Source organism: Saccopteryx bilineata, chromosome 2, assembly GCF_036850765.1.
Source record: "Saccopteryx bilineata isolate mSacBil1 chromosome 2, mSacBil1_pri_phased_curated, whole genome shotgun sequence".
NCBI classification, from domain to species: Eukaryota; Metazoa; Chordata; class Mammalia; order Chiroptera; family Emballonuridae; genus Saccopteryx; species Saccopteryx bilineata.
Genome location: NC_089491.1, coordinates 107,443,473 through 107,463,712, shown reverse-complemented (window position 1 = coordinate 107,463,712; position 20,240 = coordinate 107,443,473). Strand labels below are relative to the sequence as shown.

At 41.4% G+C, this 20,240-nt stretch overlaps 1 protein-coding gene across 1 annotated transcript in view; it reads right to left on the bottom strand.

Moving 5' to 3' along the window:
* LIN7A (lin-7 homolog A, crumbs cell polarity complex component) overlaps positions 1-18,658 on the bottom strand; it is a 143,370-nt gene extending 124,712 nt beyond the window's left edge. The window contains exon 1 of the mRNA XM_066257583.1: positions 18,526-18,658. Coding sequence (XP_066113680.1) covers positions 18,526-18,577 — 52 coding nt within the window. The 5' untranslated portion in view covers positions 18,578-18,658. The remainder of the gene's footprint in view (positions 1-18,525) is intronic.
* Positions 18,659-20,240: the final 1,582 nt, after the last annotated feature.

The window sequence follows — 20,240 nt, the reverse complement described above, 5'->3', positions numbered from 1 at the left end:
CTGGGGCTCTACCTACAGGATCTGGGGCTCCCTGCAGAGGACCTGGGGCTGCACCTGCAGGCCTCGGGGCTCCTAGGACCACCCTGCCTAAACCTGCACCTGGCTGCTCCCCCTGCCCACCCCAATGATAACTAAAAGCTGAAATTACATCACTTGTCAAAAAAGAAGTTTTTAAAAAGTCTCTTCGACTTCATCTGTCACCACTTATCATTTCCCTTGTTCACTCTGCTCCAGCCGCTCTGAGCTCATTCCTGCTACCAAAATTTTAGAGCACTGCTGACTGGCATTACATAAACTGACTTGCTGTTTCCTCTGGCTGGGCCATTTTGACCCAGTTAGCCATCAGCGCTAACCCCTCCTTTCCTCATAGTTTCTCTTTTAAAACATAACGTGACTGCTTCCTGGTCCTCCGTGTGAAAGAGCCACCCCTTATTCCATTGACTCTCTGATCCTGCTTCATGCTCTCTTAGACTACTTATGATTTTTTGAAGTACTATGTAGGTACTAGGTTACTTCTAGTCTGCCTCCCCCCCTCCACACACACACACACACTAGAATATAAACTCACAGAGCTGAGATTATGTCTGTTGTGTTCACTACTGCATCCCCAGGGCCTAGAACAGGGGTTGGAACATAGCAGGCACTCAATAAATATGTGTTGAGTGAACAATTAAATGAATCCTTTAAAAAACATTATAAGGTATTACAGAAACATAAAACAGAGAGATCTAACCTAGGCAAGGGAGCAAAGAAAATTTCTTGAGGAATCAGAAACCTAAATGCTAAGAAGACAAGAAGGAGTTTGCCAGGAAAGGGGAAGAAGAGGAGGAAGTGACTGGCTTCCCCTCCAAGAGAAGAATATATCCAAGACTGTGAGTTTATTTATTCACTCAACAATTATTAATATTTATTGAATACCTACAACGTACCAGGTGTGTTCTAGGCATTTCAGACACGAGGAGTAAAGGGGAAAGGCCATATACAAATAAATATTGGGTACGTGGTCAGTTAATAAAATACTATAAAAACAAATCAGTACCAATATTATAGTAATCAATGTCACCCCAATAAATTTAATAAAAAGTTAATTCATCGATTAACTTATAAAAACAAATCTGGGATAAGAATAAAAAAATGAGTGGTGTAGGGAAAGAAGATTAGTTCAATATGATGGATAACATATCCAAGGAGCTAGAGTTTGAGCAGAGACTGTGAAGTTTGGGATGAGTTATTATCTGAGGCAAAAACATGCCAGGCAAAAAGAATAGCAGATTCATTGAGATAGGTATGTTTATAAATGGAAGGAACTCCAAACGCTGGCCAACGGAGTGATGAAGAGGGAGGCAAGAGAAGAAAACTCCAGAATCCAGCCCTAGAGCACCCGGCAGGCCAGCCTCTAGGGATGCTGGACAATAGGAAGCCACTGAACAGATTAATGGCATGATCAGATTAATATTTCAGGAAAACAAAAACCAGAAACAAGCCACATGCCCCGTTCCTGGATATCTTAATACTTAACCCAGCATAGCTTCTTTTTAGGTTCAACAGTCATTTCTAGTATAAGCCTATAGAATCAGATAAGGTGAAAATCATGCTATTTAGTGATTTTTTTTCCCCTCCATATGTAATTGTCTTCTGAATAGAAATTTTTAAGTTTTTCAAAACTTTAATATAATTTGTCATTTTATTTAAAAAAAACCCCAAGCATTCTTTTCCCATGTTTTTCAATAATAATTTAAAAATTCACCTATTTTTGTCATGTTCTTTTTTCATAGTTTCCATTCTCTTGAATATATTTTTAATAATTATAAATATGCTTGCTTTGTATTCTTTCTGATTTCTTCTGTGTCAAGATTTTTTAGTTTTTCAGGCAAACCCTCTTCTCTCTGAATTTCACTTCCCTCTGATGAAACACAGAGCTCATTTATACTCTAGTTTTTTGTGAGCACTCCAATGTTCCCTTTCTGTTTCTAACATGTAATTAGATGAGAATGCCTTTGTCAGGATTGTATATCCTATGAGAAACCAATGTACTAGATGTTTCTGAAAAGCGCTGTCTTTCATTTTACTTCCTTTAATCTGTCCTAGTTTCAGATTCATTTTATGTAAGTTTCTTTCTTTCTTTTTTAATTTATTGAAGTTTAGACAGAGAGCAAGGGAGAGAGACAGAGTCAGAGAGAGAGAGAAATATACTGGTTTGTTGTTCCAGTTATTCATGTTATCTCTGGTTGACTCTTATATGTGCCTGGACCATAAATCAACCACCTTGGAATGTCAGAAGAGGCTGTAAGTAACTGAGCTAACCAGTCAGGGTCCTATGTAAGTTTCTTGAGAATAATTTTCCTGAACCAGACTCCAACCTAAGTAAGGCAGTTTGGGGTGTGGTGATGGTGCAGCTCTTAACCCCTGTTCCTGCACTGCCCCAGTCATGGGCTTATTTCTAAGTTGGGGACCATTTGACTTGTCTCTCTCCCTCCACTTCTACCCGGGTTTCAGCTCTAAACCCTACCATTCCAGGCTCCACCTCTCTGTTCATTTCTGGTACCTGAAGATTACACTCCTTCATTTGCAATCTAAAGTTACAGATAGCTTTTTAATTGTTGAGTTTTATCTAGCACATCTCAGTGTGTGTAGTGAGAGGTCTGTGTGAGCTCAGCCTGCCATAGTACAGATTCGCTCAAATTAGTCTGTATATTGGAATTTAATTTAAATATGAGCAACAACATAAAGACAGTCTGTTTGACCAAATAGTTGCTCAGATGTGCAAATGAGTAGCAAAAATAAGCCAGACTGCAAAAAAAATGCTTTCCAAGTCTATCTTCCCAACTGGGAACAAAATTTCCTCCTCAATTAGGTGTGTGAATGATATAGCTCACACAGGATGAGTTTGTTTTGCAAAACAGTAATAGTAAGAGGCACACAGCAACCTGTCCAAACAGAGAAGGAAGCAAGCACGTGGCAGGTCAAGGCCAGAGCAGACACGAGGTGCTGTATTAGTTGTAAGGAGAATTCAGCTAAAATTTCAAACAAATTGACAAAAGCCCAAATGTGAGGTAGCATGCGTGTATAGAACCACTGAGAGTAGCACTTAAAAGCTTTTTCCCAGACTTCCACTGGGAACTCATAAGAAAAAATGGATCAGGGAAAATATTAGAGGTGAAGACCCATTGCAATTGAGAGAAAGTAAAAGAAAAATCCCTTTATTCCCGGGGGGAAAAAGAGGGAAGCAGAAAACAGACCTACCAGAGGTCCCCTACTATTGGGAGGGAACTCTCCCACACAAGACCTTCTCACCATAAGAATGGAGTTTAATTTAGTAGACCAAAGAAAGGCAAGATCGCTGAGAAAGCCCCATCTTTGTCTTTTGAGACTGAGGCTGGGGCAGGACATCCAAGAGGCCCCTCTGTCCCCACCACCAGGTTAGTAAGTACCAAGTAAAAAGCAACAGCAGTCTACCCCTGGGGAAGGGAGAGAGCACCATCTGAGACACAGGAACCTAAGGAAAAATGGAAGTTGAGCAAGGAGATCCTCTAATAGTTAAAGGTAAATAAAAAAGAGATTTTCTCTTCTCGACATCAGTAAGCATTTTCTAGGAGTCATACAATAAATATATAGTTTAAGCCTTACAAGAAAGACCAGACGGTCTCTGTTGCAACTACCTGACTCAGCCATTGCAGCATAACGGCAGCCAGACAATATGTAAATGAATGAGCACGGCTGTGTTCTCATAAAACTTTACTTATGAACACTGAAATGTGAATTTAATATAATTTTCATGTGTTACAAAATATTCTTCTTTTTAGTTTTTTAACCACTTAAAAATGTGAAAAACATTCTTAGCTCACAGGCCAGATCTGGCCTGGGGGTGATAGCTCATGATGTCTTGTTAAAAGCAAAATTAGTAACAATGAATTATGGGTTTATAGAATGGTTACAAAAATAGTGCAAAGGACGAGAGGAAGTGAGTGGAAGTTCATTATTGGATATAAATAACATTATTTGAAGGAAACAGTAATAAATTAAACATATATACTGTCAACCCTAGGGCCACCACTACAAACAATTAAAAGAAAGTGATAGCAATTTTTAACCAGTGAAGTATTATCTGAATATAAAATAATCAGTTAGAGCTTCACTACATGATACTTTACAAAAGGACAGCTTGTCCTGAGCCTGACCAGGTGGTGGTGCAGTGGACAGAGCAACAGACTGGGATCAGCGGACCCAGGTTCAAAACCCTGAGGTCGCTGGCTTGAGCGTGGGTTCACCAGCTTACGCACGGGGTCACTGGCTTGAGTATAGGATCATATACATGACCCCATGGTCTCTAGTGTAAGCCCAAAGGTCACTAGCTTGAAGCTCAAGGTCGCTGGCTTAAGCCTAAGACTTTCACAAGGTCACTGGCTTGAGCAAGGGGTCACTGACTCTGTTGTAGCATCCCAGGCAAGGCACATATGAGAAAGCAATCAACGAACAATGAAGGTGCAACGAAGAATTGAGCTTCTCATCTCTCTCCCTTTCTGTCTGTCTCTATCTGTCCCTCTCTGTCTCTGTCACAATATATATATTCAGGAAAACATCTTAAGAAAAAACTAAAATGTATTTTCTTTTAAAGCTCTGGAAATAATGGCAAGTGTTCCAAGTGAAGAAGCTTTGAAAACTTGTTAGTACATATAAGATGGGGAATTGTAAACTGGGGGTGGCCTTGATGGGGGCCATGAAACTAAGCAGGAAATTAGTCATACCTTAATGTGTATTTGTGTGCAACTAATCTTGCTTATGATTAATTTGTTCAACTGCTTAAGAAACAGGATTGCAGTGACCAAGAATATGTGATGATTGTTGAAAAGAAATACCACAGACTGACTTAAAAAGCAGACATTTATTTCTCACAGTTCTGGAAGCCGGAGAAAAGACTTGTCCAGCATTAGAAACTTCTGCTTTCTAGAAGTGTCTTGACATGATGAGGAGAGAGTTTGTTCTGGTCTCTTCTTTGCTTAAGTACACTAATCACATCATAATGGCCTACCCTCATGATCTTGTCCCAAAGGTCTCACCTCCAAATTCTATCACATTGGGACTTAGATCTTCAACATACAGATTTCGGTGGGCAAGGGGGAATGGAGACACAAACATTCAGTCCTTAACACATACCCAGTCTTAACACTTTGCTATTCCCAGTTACCATTTGGATGTCAAACAAGAAATACTTAGAAAATATGTGGCGAAGAGCCTTTGCTTGGGCAGAGACTATCTTGCTTATCCAGAGGCATGTATCTGTCAACCTCAACTAACTCAAATAGGTCTGAGAAGCTGGAGTGATGCAAATTTTCCCTTTGAGCAATCAAAATAAATAGCTCAGCATTCCTTCAATAATATGCATTAAGTTTTACTGCCTTACTTGTTTTAACATCCACTATTTCTTTACAAAACCCTATTTTTTAGAAAACATGCTGTATCAAAGAAGGAAATGAATCCTCTCTTTTTAGGTAAAAATATTTTAAAGCTAGGCCCTGGCAAGTGGTACAGTGGATAGAGTGCTGGCCAGGGGTACGGATGTTCCAAGTTTGATTCTTAGTCAGCACACACAGGAGAAGTGACCATCTGCTTCTCCCACTCTCTCCCTCTTCCCCTCCTGCAGCCAGTGGCTCAATTGGTTCCAGCATGGCCCCAGGCACTGAGGATAGCTCTGTTGGAGTGCATCAGCCTCAGGTGCTAAAAATAGCTCAGTACTGGAGCATCGGCCCTAGATGAGGGTTACTGACTGAATTCCAGCCAGGGCGCATGCAAGGGTCTGTTTCACTATTTTCCCTCCTCTCACCTAAAAAAAAAAATGTTTAAAAAATAGTAACTTTTGGCTTACAGGGGTAAGCTTTAGTTGTCTGTAAATTTTACTTCAGCAGAACATCTCTTCTATATTTAATGCTAGACAAATATGGAATTACTTGGTCCACTGAAATCTATATTGAAACCTCAGGACACAGGATCATAGGTAATCAGAGAGTGATTAATGTCCTTTGTTACATTTAGAGATAATTTCGAAGGAATAAAAAGGTCACACATTTCTCTCCATGCCTGATATTCAGGTTCTGTTATAGTCTCAATTCCTCTCACTTACCCTAACTGAATGTAAAGACTGTAGAAAAAGAGGATTGAGGGCATTATTATCACTTTTCCACTCCCTATGTGAGCCTGTCAAAGGTCCACGTCTATGAAAAAGTTCTGCCTATGCATTACAGATCATTGAAAGGTAATCTGAATGTCACAGTCATTATCTCTTGAGTCATTGGCACATCATGAGAAGTAACAAAATATTGCTAGTACTTTCTTATAATTTTGATTTTCATTATTAAGAAATTAATAACCACTATGAATAATAAGCACAACTACTTATTAAACACCTATTTTCTAATAATTCTACTAGACTTTTCAAATATATTACTTAAAGTAATCTTTACCAACATTCATTCCTTTAAAAACCTTGGACAAAGTTCTTTCCCTTTTGTCCTTGGTAACATGCAGTCCTCCTGGTGTGCCATCTACCCATCTGCCTATTTTTTGAAGCCTTTGCAAGCACTTCTATGTCTGTTGCCCCATACAACCTCAAGTTCTTCCAGGCTTGTTCCAGACCTATGTACTTGCTCTGCAGAGTCCAGTATGGTGATTAAGTACAAGGCTTCAAGGATCAACCAACCCAAGCTCCGATTGCTTTATTTAGCCTCCTATGATTCAATAGCCACATCTTCAAAATACTAACAGCATCTGCCTGAAAGGTTTGCTGCGAGGACTAATTGAAATGAAACATGAGAAAAATACTGAGCACAATGCCTGGCATGTAACAAATGCTCATTCTGTGTGAGCTGTTGCTAAAATACTGAAACTATGTCATCATAAATGATCTGTTTAACGTCTATCTTCCCCAGACTGCAAGCTTTACCCCTAGCCCTTGATATGGGACTTGGCACATGGCAGGATCACATTCACTTTTCCTTGAATGGCTAACTGAAGGAAGAATCAAAGGAGGATAGCACCATGCAAAGTGGGTGTCTTTCTTCCCACATTAAGAATGAAAGAAATTAAGTGTGGAAGGAGTAAGCAATATTTCAAGCTTCCACAGATAGTAAGTAGCAGCACTACAATTCAAACCCATGTCTGTCTGTTGTGCTTTCCACATACTACAGGGAGCAAGGGTACGCTCTGGGCAGAGGAGGTGAGGACAATCACTCACACCTGAACACTTCCTACAGACCTGGCAGTGTTCCTAAGCACTTGCATATGTTCTCTCAGTTAATTTTTACAGCAACCGTAAGAGGTACAGACCATTATTATATTCAGTTTCAGCAGTGAAAATGAAAGTACAGAGAAGACAGTAACAGTCCAAGATTAAATAGCTAGGAAGGGGCAGGGATAGGCAGGATTTGAACTCAGACGTCTGGATCCAGAGCTTACAGCCCTAACTGGTACATGTGTGTCTATGTCAGCGTCTCACGATGCTTTACAATTAAACAGCACTAAAAAGGGATCATAAAGTCACTCTTGGTTATATTTTCCCCAGTCAACTACAATACTTAGTACACTTTTGATAGCTGCATATAAATCAAATAAAAACACTGAACATCTACTGATAAATTCTAATCCCCATCCAAAACACTACTGAGTCTTAAAGTCGACTGTAACAACTCTCCCAATTTGTCATTCAACTTTTGCCTGCATGTTTCCTTTAATCCAATAATAAGATCTTCAGTAATTCTTGGAAGGCACTCATTCTAATTTTGAAGACAATAGGGACTTTTTCCTTGAATAAAAATGTCATCTTGTATCTTCTGCTCACTTACACCTAGTTCCAATCCAGAACTGATATACTATTTGAAGACAAACTGTTAATCTATTCAACACACATTTGAGCACTTACATTTCAGGCACTGTAATAGACGATGGCTACACAGTAATGAGTATAAATAACTTATGGCATTAGGGTGACAGCATTGTGAAATAAAAATTAAATCTTGTTGTAAGTGTTTCCCTACAGTGATGGGGGGAAAGTATTATTGGAGCATTAAGAAAGAAGTGACCTGCGGAAAGACTGTGTTGGCAAATGAGGTCAGTATACAGGGAACTTGTCGTTTTGACCTCGAAGCACCTCTGCATACTTCCTGCTTCTAGAGAATACTGAAATAAGCAGGTTCCCTGCCTCTTAGTGCAGTCTGACGGCAGCAAGCATTATCTGTCCCTTCCTCTGGCAGCAGAGTGGAAGTACAGGACTTTCAGAATTCAAAGAAGAAATAATTTTAATTGTTGAGTTGTTATTGTGTCAAGTTTTTTCTAAGTATTTTGTACATAATAACTTTTTTTTTTTTTTTTTTTTTTTTACAGAGAGAGAGAGTCAGAGTGAGGGATAGACAGGGATAGACAGGAACGGAGAGATGAGAAGCATCAATCATTAGTTTTTCGTTGCGCATTGCAACACCTTAGTTGTTCATTGATTGCTTTCTCATATGTGCCTTGACTGCGGGCCTTCAGCAGACCGAGTAACCCCTTGCTCGAGCCAGCGACCTTGGATTCAAGCTGGTGAGCTTTTTGCTCAAGCCAGATGAGCCTGCGCTCAAACTGGCAACCTCGGGGTCTTGAACCTGGGTCTTCTGCATCCCAGTCTGATGCTCTATCCACTGCGCCACCGCCTGGTCAGGCCATAAAAACTTTTTTTAAGGGGAAAGGAGGGGAGATAGTAAGACAGACTCCTACATGCACCTTGACCAGTATCCACCTGGCAACCCCAGTCTAGGGCCGATGCTAGAATACCGAGCCATTTTCAGCACCTGAAGCCAACACACTCAGACCAGCCAAGCTATCCTCAATACCCCAGGCTGACGCTGGTACCAACTGAGCCACTGGCTGTGGGATAGAAAGAGGGAGAGAATGGTGTGGGGGAGGAAAGGGGAGAGATACAGATAGTTGCCTCTCTTGTGTGTCCTGACCAGGATGTCCACATGCGGGGCTGACAGTCTATACATTGAGCCACTGGCCAAAGCCCATATTAACTTATATAAAGCCAGCATTCTACAAAGTCTGTCCTATTTTTATCATTTGCCATTTTACAAATAAGAAAACATATTTGAAAAATAGTCTAATAATGTTGGAAGTTACAGAACTATCCAGGCAGGCTGGCTCCGGAGTGCATGTTTGCCACACTAAACCAGCCTTGCTCCAGCTCAGGACTGGTTCACGATGAGCTGACCTAGGTCCAGCACCTGTCTGAGCCTCCCAATGTGCTTGAGGAGTCCTGAAGGGCAATGTTCACTAAGTAGTACAAACAAGTGAAGGGAATAGCCAAGGCTGGATCTCTTTTCCTGATAAATGAATAAATGAAGATTACATTCATTTCTGCTTAAGGTTTATCTTTTATTGTAAACTGCTGCTAAAAAAAATTGCCAAAATAGAGGCACTTTTGCTAAGCTATGTCACTAAACAAAACCTTAGTAACCTGAATTCAGTGTCAGCCTCTCTCCCAGGTCCAGAATTTTAAGCCAATCAATCGGAAACTTCCTGATCAACGCTAGTGTGATTATCTGCCTGGTTAAACCCCTGGCCTTTCCCTGAAGGAAGCTGTCCCTGCCTGAAATAACCCACTCTTTTAACTTCTAGGTCACCTCTTTTTACTTATAAAAACCTCCCATTTTGTAGAACTCTTAAGTGTGCCTTTCTTGTTGCTACATGGGATACTGGCAGACTCATGACTCACTTCATAAAGCCAATTAGATCTTCAAATTTACCTGGTTGAATTTTGTTCTTTAATACTGTCATTCAAGGTAAGTATAATTTAGAATATTGATATGGCTAGTCAAATTATTTGCTATTCCTTCTAATTCTAAGTCATCTGTAAAAATCTTTTATTGCCCTCATTCAAAATATTGGTAATAGTGTGGACTGAGATGAGACACAAACTTCCTTGGTGTAGTGTTTCCACCACTTAAAACCCACTTGCAACCATCCCCTTTATACACCTCCCCATTTTCCATAAGTTTCTATAGGAGTTGTATGTCTCATAAGCATAGAATGAGTATGGCACCTGCTTAAAATTTGACAGGACTTATTCTTAGTGATCCCATGCAGGCCCTATGAAATTGCCACTTTCTTTTCTACGTGTCAATATTACAATCTTCTATCAATATGCCGTAGACTTTTCTACCAGGTAGACTGGATGGCAGTTTCCTAAAACAATTATCTCACCGTTTGGAAGACAAAATATTTTTCTATCATTAATTACTGCTGTTCTCTAATATTCTTCAAAAATCACTCTCAGCCTGACCTGTGGTGGCGCAGTGGGATAAAGCGTCAACCTGGAACACTGAGGTTGCCGGTTCGAAACCCTGGCTTGCCTAGTCAAGGCACATATGGGAAATGATGCTTCCTGCTCCTCCCCTTTCTCTCTCTCTCTCTCTCTCTCTCTCTCTCCCCCCTCTCTCTAAAAAAAAAAAATCACTTCAGAAATCTCTCAGCCATCTTGTCCAATACTTAGCTGTGATTTGACTTTTTTCCTATCTAATTTGAGGGTTTAAATCTTATTGCAATTCTATGATTCCCATTATTCGGTCTTTTTCTTTTTTGTTGTTGTTAAAAATGATTCTTTGATAGAAAAAGAAAATAGATTTTAAACTCAAATATCTTAACTATTACCACACTGGGCAAGGAATCAAAAATAGCAAAACTAGTGTTTTGAGGGAGATATTAGCCCCAGTTTGAATTAGAAGACCTAGTTTTCTGTCCAAGATAAAAAAACTATCTAAGTATAATTGCAAAATAATTTTCAATTAATAAAATTTTTCCAAGTCATCTTTGACCATATTTATTTTTATTAGGCAAATCTTCAAATTCAGCTAGCACACTACTCAGTAAAACTCAATCATAAATCATTGATGTGATCAATATGACTTTTGAAGGTTATGTTCACATATACAAACACAGGGTGATTTCAAATTAAATCCATTTTAACTTGTTTATCAGGACCCAGCTCTATCATTCATCCAATTGTGGTTAAAAAATAAATAAGATGGGGCAGTATAGCTTGTGTGCATGGAGGGATGGGATGGGGAAATTCTGCTGGGGCCACGCCCAACGACGTTTTTTTGTGGGGTTTTTTTTTTAATGTTTTTAATTGCATTCTGGCATTAACTTGCCTCGTTTAATTAACAGGTTAAGATAGCATGTGCATTCAAGCAATGAAAGCAGAACTACAAATACCAACACCAGCACCTCTCATATTTTCTTGGTCCTCTAAAGCTTTCCACTTTTAGGAGTCTATTAAAAACACACACATAGAGGCTAAGTGATTAACTAAGATAGCATTGCCTTTGCATTATTATAGGTTGGAAGGCCTTTTTTTAAAATAAATACAACTCTTGGTCCTGGCAGGTTGGCTCAGTGGTAGAGTGTCGGCCTGGCGTGCAGGAGTGCCGGGTTCAATTCCCAGCCAGAGCACACAGGAGAAGTGTCCATCTGCTTCTCCACCCCTTCCCCTCTCCTTCCTCTCTGTCTCTCTCTTCCCCTCCCGCAGCCAAGGCTCCACTGGAGCAAAGATGGCCCAGGTGCTGAGGATGGCTCCATGGCCTCTCCCTCAGGCACTAGAATGGCTCTGGTTGCAGCAGAACAATGTCCCAGATGAGCAGAGCATCACCCCCTGGTGGGCATGCCGGGTGGATCCCGATCGGGCGATCGGGCGCATGAGGGAGTCTGTCTGACTGCCTCCCCGTTTCCAACTTCAGAAAAACACACACACAAAAAAAATACAACTCTCAGAATACCAGGTCTAGCTAAATCAATTTCATTCATTCCTCCATCCAATGAACAAATGTTGAGTGTGTCAAATATATGCCAGACAATGTGTTGGGCTCCATATCTCTGACCTGATAAAAAACTATATCCTAATAGAAAGATGTGAAAGCTTTAAAAAAAAAAAAAGAAAAGAAAAAGAAAAATCTCTCTAAGAGGCTTTGCACCTACAATATCCAGTGTACATTTTCTCATTTGAAACTACTCTTTGAATGGTCCATTTTCCCTACTAAAAAGCTAAGCCTAGCTGTGATCTCTGAAAAAGCACTCCAAAAGCAAAAGCATTAATTTCATAAATGACCATAGCTCACTAAATGCATCTCATGGTTTGGAGAGCTGACACTCCAAATTAGAAAGTATTCACCAGATTTCTGTTTCTGGAAAAAATTAATTCCTCAATTTCTCTTCAATTTCAAAACAATGTATCAGACTCTCATTAAATGCAAATACCTTTTATTAATAATCAAAACTCTGGAAATATGGGTCCTTCTCTTTTCAACTTTTCATTATGAAAGAAAAGAAAGAAAAGGTAAATGTGACAGAATTCTGACTCCTGCAAAATGTTCTGAAACTAGTATATATAGTGCAAAAGGAAACACCCAAAGATTGATTTGCAAAAAAAAAAAAAAGTTCAATAATCTTTTTTAATGTTTAGTGACACAGAAATGAGAAAGCAAGCAAGTAAGAACTGACTGGTTGTACACTAAAACATATCCAACTGCTGATGTGAAGCTTTAGGATAAGAACAATAAAATAGGATCTCTCTGTCCTGCCCCATCACAATCACCAGAGAATACATCTTTAAAACAACATAAGAACTAACAATTTTTATATTCCTTCATTCGCATATAACAAGAGAGAGAAAAGAGAGAGAGAGAGAGGGAGAAGGGACAAGCCCTTTTGGACTGTGAGCAAAAGCAATTTTCAGGCACATACAGATTTTATTAAAAACTAGTGAATACAGCTTATTAGAAAAGCTATAGGCTGCCCAAGGCTTGAATTCAAAGATACACAAAGTAATAAACTCTGCATGTCTTGAAAAGTGAAAAAGGAAGAGAGAAAATTTTTAACGTATTACAAAATTCTATGAAGAGTGTGGCACCCCGGGATTTTCATTTGCATTCTGTTTTTGCCCTCCTGTTTTTTTTCCTCATCAAGTTGAAATCTACAAAATAAAAGTCCTTGGTTTTAGATTAGAATTTTTAAAGACAACAGTTTTCTTTTTTAAAAGGGGAAACTTTAATCAATATTTTATTTTTGACATTTTAGAAGCCAAGAAATCAAGATTTCTATTTATGATTATATAAATTATCCTGGTTGAATTTAATTCACAGCCGTTAGGCAACTGTTGACACCAATATTTTCTTTTGTATAAGCATCAAATGCAGTTGTAAACTATTGACCAATTCCTAGTAAAGTCTCAAATATTTAAGATAACACAATATTAATTACTCTTAGAAATTGCTTAATTATCCAATTTACTCCAATAATAGTCTTTTGTATTATTTCTTTATAAGCCTTTTTTTTTTTTTTAAGTCATTCTGCTTAAAGTGAAATTTTGAATGTATTTATTACCTTTTTCTGACCTGGAGACAGAAAGTGAAGGAGTGTTGGAGCTACTGAGTTGAAGGAAGTGCCCAAGGACCTGGCCGGTTGGTTCAATGGTAGAGCATCAGCCCAGCATGCAGAAGACTGGGGTTCAATTCCCAGTCAGGGTACACTGGGAAGCACCCATCTGCTTCTCCACCTCTCCCCCTTACCTTCTCTCTTTTTTTTATCTCTCTTCCCTTCCCACAGCCATGGCTCAATTGGTTCAAGTAAAGTTGGCCCTGAGCGCTGAAGATGGCTCCATGGCCTCACCTCAGGCGCAGAAATAGCTCGGTTGCTGAGCAAAGGAGCAATGGCCCCAGATGGGCAAATCATTGCCCTGTAGGGAGCTTGCCGGGTGGATCCAGGTTGGGGCACATGCAGCAGTCTCTCTGCCTCCCTGCCTCTCACTTAATAATAATAAAAAAAAGTGCCCAAGTCCATGAAGTCTTTACATAGTGAAGTATTCCAAAGTTCTTTGCTCTGTAGGCATTGTCATAGTTGTACCCCGCTTTGCACCCTCAAGTTTATCTGAAGGTCACTTCTGATTTTAGAGACTTTAATCTGGTCAGATTAATCTCTGCTGTAGGGAAGAACTGCTGTGAATACTTTACATTCTGAAAGAGAAGCTTCCACACTGATCTTATCAACATCTTCCTTTTGCCACAAGGGTAACTTCCAAGTGTTACTTTCTATATCACTGCCTAATATACACTACTAGACTGAAAATAAATATATTTCCTATTATGACCACTTGAGTTCAACATATAAATTTATGCATAATGATATGTAAGTTATGGTGCCTACTATATCTTTGAAAATCTAAGTATAATATATGATGTTTTAGTCTAGGAAAAAGAAGCAAAAAGCCGAGCTATAGATTTTCTTAGTATATACACATATCCAAATTTCTATACAGGATAGTTACAATGTTATCATTCTTTGGCAATTTTTTCCCCCAATCATTTCTTTGGATATAAATGTGTCAATGGGATGGTAGCTGAGTTGTACGTATGGAACTCCATTTATGTGTATTCTTCCCTCTATCCAGAATGCTTTCTTCCTTAGGGTCTTTCAGTACATCAGAACTGTTTAAATTTTGCTTTCTCAGGGAGTTTTCCTTGACCAACACTATCTAAGCAGGTCCTTCCCTATTATTCTCTATCCTCATACTATGTTCCATGTCTTGTGAACACTTTCTATTTTCAATTTACCTAAAAATCTTACGTATAAGTTACATCATTTAGCCCCTGGCTATCAACTTCACACATCTCAATTTCTGTGACTCTCCCAGTGCTCATGTCTTCATTTCAATTTCCTTGATATCTCAGGATGGATGTGGAAGAGCCTTCTGCTGAACACAGCTACAAAGTTTGCTTTCTAAGTTTTTTCAGGTCTCTTCTCCAATGTCACCAACCCAGAGGGCCTTCCTTGACTATCATATTTCAAACAGCAACCCTGTTACTTTCTTTGACTCAATCTTATTTCTCTCACTAACACTTAGAATTGTATATGTATGTGTTCAGAGTGTGACTCTCATAAGCATGTAAACTCCATTAGGCTACCTCTTTTTAACTCTTTATTACATACTACCACGTTGCTTAAAACAGTGCTTGCCATAGAGACTGTCACTCAATACCTATTTGTTGAATTAATTTACTAATTCCTTATTTATTATCTGTTTCTCCTACTAAACTCTTACGGACTATAAAAGCAGAAACATGGTTTCTAGTATTCCTATAGCGTCTTGTATATAGCAGGTGATAAATACTGAATGAATAACTGAATGGCAGGCACGCATGTGTGTGTTTAATCTTTATTTCCATGTAAACTCTAATTACCACAAAGACTAGAATTATGTCTGTTTAGTTCACCAATGTATGCCAACCACACAATAGGGTCTCACACGTAGTAGCACACAATAAATAAAGAATCCCCAGGACTGGGACCAGAATGAGTAGGAACCTACTCTGCCAAGAGGCATCTAGAGGTTTCCACAAGGTTAATTTGAGACAGAAAAGAGTTCAGGACATGCGCCGAGCAGTGAGAATCTTCAGCTATGCTGTTGAGCCTTTCAGGGCACAGCCTGGTCCTGGCCAAGGCTGGCTTCCCAGACAGGACTCAGAAGTTAGCACAGACCATGGAGCATCTTCCTTTCAGATAACAGCTTTTGAATTCTAGGAGGAATAACTCTTAATTTCAATCCATAATTGAAATCTTTTGATTTGTTGGCTTAAAATCAATTTATGGTGTCAAAGAGCATTAAAATATTAGATTGTAGTATAAAATCTCCCAACAGCTAGAATAGTGACCTTGAAAACATCTCCTGTCCTTGCTTTCACGTTTCTCATTTGAAAAATGCAGATGCTGAAAAAGAACCGGCTCTCAAATTACGGGTATGTGTTTAGGTTTGCTGTGATGTCCTTGAGAGGTTTTGTCAAACATCTTCTTTCCTTGCTCTCTTCTGCCCACCTGCAACAATCCCCCTTGGTTAATAATCACAGCCTTGGTGAGCTATGATTACTGATGGGAATCAAGATATGTAGGGAAAAAAAAGATTAACAACTGCTGATCTATGTCCTCCCTGTCATCCTTCGCAAGACCAAAATGTTGCAAATCTATAAACTGTACCTCAGTTTACTATTAAATCCCTAAATTTTAACAGTGCTTAAACTACTGCAGTCCTTAGTTTACTTACACTAACTCATATTAATTCGTGAGTTTTCTACTGTGATCAGGGACTATGTCAGGCCTGGGAATACAAAGATGAGTTTAGAAATGGCCTCTTTCCTCAACAAGCTCTATTCAATGAGGAGATAGATGCAACAGAGTGTGAGAAATGTTTTCCTGGGGCCAAAGCAGCAGGTGACCTCAGAGCACATCAAAGGGCATCAGAACAACCTAGGAGACTGGAGTGATCTGGAAAATCTTCCAGTAGGTGACCAGAAACTGAATCTTAATTTCACTTAATCAAATTAAAGCTGCATGGTGTCAGAACCATCTAAGCCAAACTCCTTATGTAGCACAGAGGAAACCTGATGATAACCAAAGAGATACTCATCCAAAGTGAGTATCAGAGTTACAAGTAGGACCCAGATAAGTAGCATTGGGCTTCATCTTTTAAGAGACTCATATTTGGGGAGGGGGGAGGAAATTTTTCAGAACTCTTTATTTCATCAGTTTAGTGATGCAATCAATTATATTTTAATAAGGTAGAGAGAAATACATTTTTCTATATTGACTTTACACACAGCAATGCTGCCAATAACCCATCATCACTAAATTACAGACTTTGCCGTGAGCTGCTGGTAAATTTATTCAGATACAGCCAGTCTCTCCCAGCTTGCCTCCTGAGCTACTGACTGCATGAGACTAATCACACCAAGAAGGACAGGTACAGTCCGGCTATGCACAAGAATAAACTTTAAGAATGAATCTTGGTCACACTGCACTCCCTCTCCACAACTGAGGGACGCATCTAAGGGCTAAGGTAAAACCAAAAAGGGAAATATTTTCAGTAGTATGTAGAAGCATATAAAATTGTATGCAATTTTCTTGGAGGTTTTTTGTTTTTCTCCAAATGTAGTTGTTTTACTTGGGATATTTAAGGACATTTAGTAACAGGACAATATAAGAGCTCATTACATTCAAACAGAAGTGCTTAGGAAATCTATAATTTCCCCATAGCCTGCCATCTGTTTGGCTCTTAGTGGCAATGGATTTATCCTGCTTAGTTTAGATGATGCTATCGAGGTGAAATCATGGATTATATACGATGGATTTCTGAGTTCTTTACTGTTATTTACTAGTTTACAAATCAACATTTCCTAACATTAAATCAATTTTTTTTCAACTCTTACCCCCAAGTAAGGTTGCTATGACCACCACGTAACATCAGTTCTGGTGCCAACAGATTGCATTAAAGTCACCCACAATGTCTCGAAATTAAAAACCTCGCTGGCGTTTTCACTGTACTCGCAGCAGGATACTCTTTTGCCTTGCCCCGCAGTCCAGTTTAATCCTCTAAAAAGAGTATTTTTAGAGGCACATCGAACTAAATCATTTTCATCTGAACACACCATTTCCAAATGGCCGCCCAGGGTCCTAAATCCTGCCGCTGCGGACGGGAACGGGCAGGTGTCCTCCCTGCGCGGGTCGTGGGTTCGAGGGCCTTCATAATTGGACGTCGTAAGCCAGAGAGGAAACCCGAAGACACGGGGAAAGATATGACCCCTCACGCCGCAGCAGAGAGGCCCCTATCTCAGCGGAGGGCTCCATCCTCAGGCTCGGAGACGTCCTGGGAGGCAGCAAGCACTGCTTCTCCAAGTCACAGAGCGGGACGCGCAGGGCTGCAGGTCAGAAGTTGCATTTCAACCCAGCCTGCGCCGCGTTCCGCAGCCCTGGCACCGCAGTGGCTCCGGGGCAGGGGACACTGGGGTTTTTCAGTGCCGGAGAGCTCCCGGCGATGGGGACAGACACGACCTCTGCCGCCTTCAGAGCGCGAAGCCTCTGAAGGGAAGAAGCGACCTGGGCTGGCACGCCGCTGCGCCCGGGCCAGGGCACGGCTCCGCCCGCGCCCCGCGCTGCCGCTCCCGGCCGAGGGCAGCTCCCCGCGCCGCAGCCCTGCCGCCGTGCGTCCCGGCTCCGCTGCCCCGGGGCGGCCGCCTGGGCATCCGCTGGGGCACCGACCATCGCCCTGCTGCGCCCGGACAAACTTCCTCCCTGCCGGACCCCCGGTCGCGCTTCCCGGTGCCCGGCTGCGGGCGCCCCCGCCCGGCACGCTTCTTCCCTGCCCTCCGCAGCCCGGAGCCCGGGCGACGCGAAGCCGCTCCAACAAAGCCGGGGGCCCCGAGGCGACCGGCGCGGGGCTAGGAGCGGTGGCGGGGACCCCGGAGCCGGGCGCAGGCTCCCCTCGACCGGGCGCGGGCAGCGGGCAGGGGCGCCCGGGACGCGGCGGGCAGAGGCGAGGAGCAACGTCCTGCTCCCGGCGCGAACGCCCTGCCTCCTCCGCTTGTCCTCGCCCCGCCGCCTCCCCTATCCCGGGGGCCGCCACCGGGACGGAGAGGGACGTGGAGGGGGCGCCGTGGCCTGGCGGGCGAGCCGCTCCCTTACCTCTGTCCAGAGTGAGCGGCTGGACCACTGTCAATGTCGCCATGTCTGCCATGGGAGCCGAAGTGACGCTCGGCTTCAGCAGCAGCAGCCGCTCGTAGTGAGAAAAAGAGGAGGAGACTGGGGCCGGGGGTGGAGAGGAAGACGGAGGAGCGGGGGCGGAGGGGCGGAGGGGCGGAGGGGCGGAGGGGCGGAGGGGCGGAGGGGCGGAGGGGCGGAGGGGCGGAGGGGCTCGCAGGGACGTGGGGGGTGGTGGCGCAGAAGCGAGCTTGGGTGGGTTGGCAGCCAGATGGAGACGCAAACTGCTCCGCTGCGGGCAGACCTTCAGCTGCGGCGCGAAGCCGAACAGGTATCGGAGAGCGACAGCATCACCGGCTCCGGGGAGGAAGGCTCTGCCCTAGAACTTCGCCGTTCCACCCCAAAGAGCTGCTCTACATGGGTGTAGCTGTTGCATTGCTTTCTTTCAACTTTCCAGTGAATTAAAATGGTCAGAGTGTACGTTCGTCTGGTCCAGAAGAGAGAAGATTAAAAGGGGAAATGAGGGAGGGAGGTAGAGATGAGGTGTTTTTTTGTTTTTTTTCAGATTGAGAGAAATTGTCAAACCTGTAATCCCATCCCCTAGAGAGAAAATTCTTCTAGTTCGGAAATGTTGAGATTTAATTAGAGTTGCTGTTAATTTCAGTTAAAGTGTTTGTTTTGTTTTGTTTTGGAATGTTGACTTATAACAGAATTCAAGATAACTGACCTAAGGCCAGGGTTCCATAGGTCGGTCTCCTGAGTATATTGCCTAGAAAATAATTTACCTTAAAAGTAAACTTCTTAAAAATTGTTTTAAATAAAAAAACACAAAGAGAAGTTCCTGTACTAAGTTTGTAAAACATTTACCTAACACCTTTTCAGGTTGATCTATATATTAGCGGTTACTCAGAATTGCCACTTACTACCATTTGTGTCAGAAATTGAGCAAGGAGTGTGACATGCTCTGTGCAATAGCCTGACTTGGGAACTCAGTAGGGTCCCTGCTTTCCTGTAGCTTGTGTATGAACTAGTGGGACATGATGTTGTTAAAAGGGGAACTTTAGAGTCAGTTGATCAGGATTCAATTACTGTACTAGAACCTTCACATACTGGCTGTGACCCCTTCAACTGCTTTCAGTATCTTGCCCCTAGGGACTCTTACTGTATTTCCTATTGAAGATGTTAGAAGTATATAGAAGTGTAAGCAGAATGGTGATGACTGTGGGTTTAGGATTGTAAAGGATAAAACTGCCTCCATTCCCTTCCCTAGGACTGAAGAACTGTTTTGGCTAGCAATACATTCTGTTTATAGCAAAATATTGGTATATGATCTACATCATTGTTTTCTCATGACAGTGTGATTTCTGGAGATCTTTTTCATCCATGGTTTACAGTGTTTAAAAAGGAAGCAAGATTTCATTAATGATTTGAGAAAGTCAAAGATGATTGGCCATTTATCTAACAGTCCCTAAAGTCATCCTTAAAATAGTAGTTTAATATGCCTATATTTTCACTGCTTGTTTTAGAAAGAACCTGGTCATGAAATTCAAGTCTTAGTTATGTGCTTTTTAAAAATCATGAAATTGCTCACTGACCCCCCCCCCAAATCTTCTCATCTGTCAAACAAGGGAATAACCTTCACTCACACTGAGAGTCTATAGAATGGCGAAACTAATTTGACACTCCAACCTTGCTGAGTT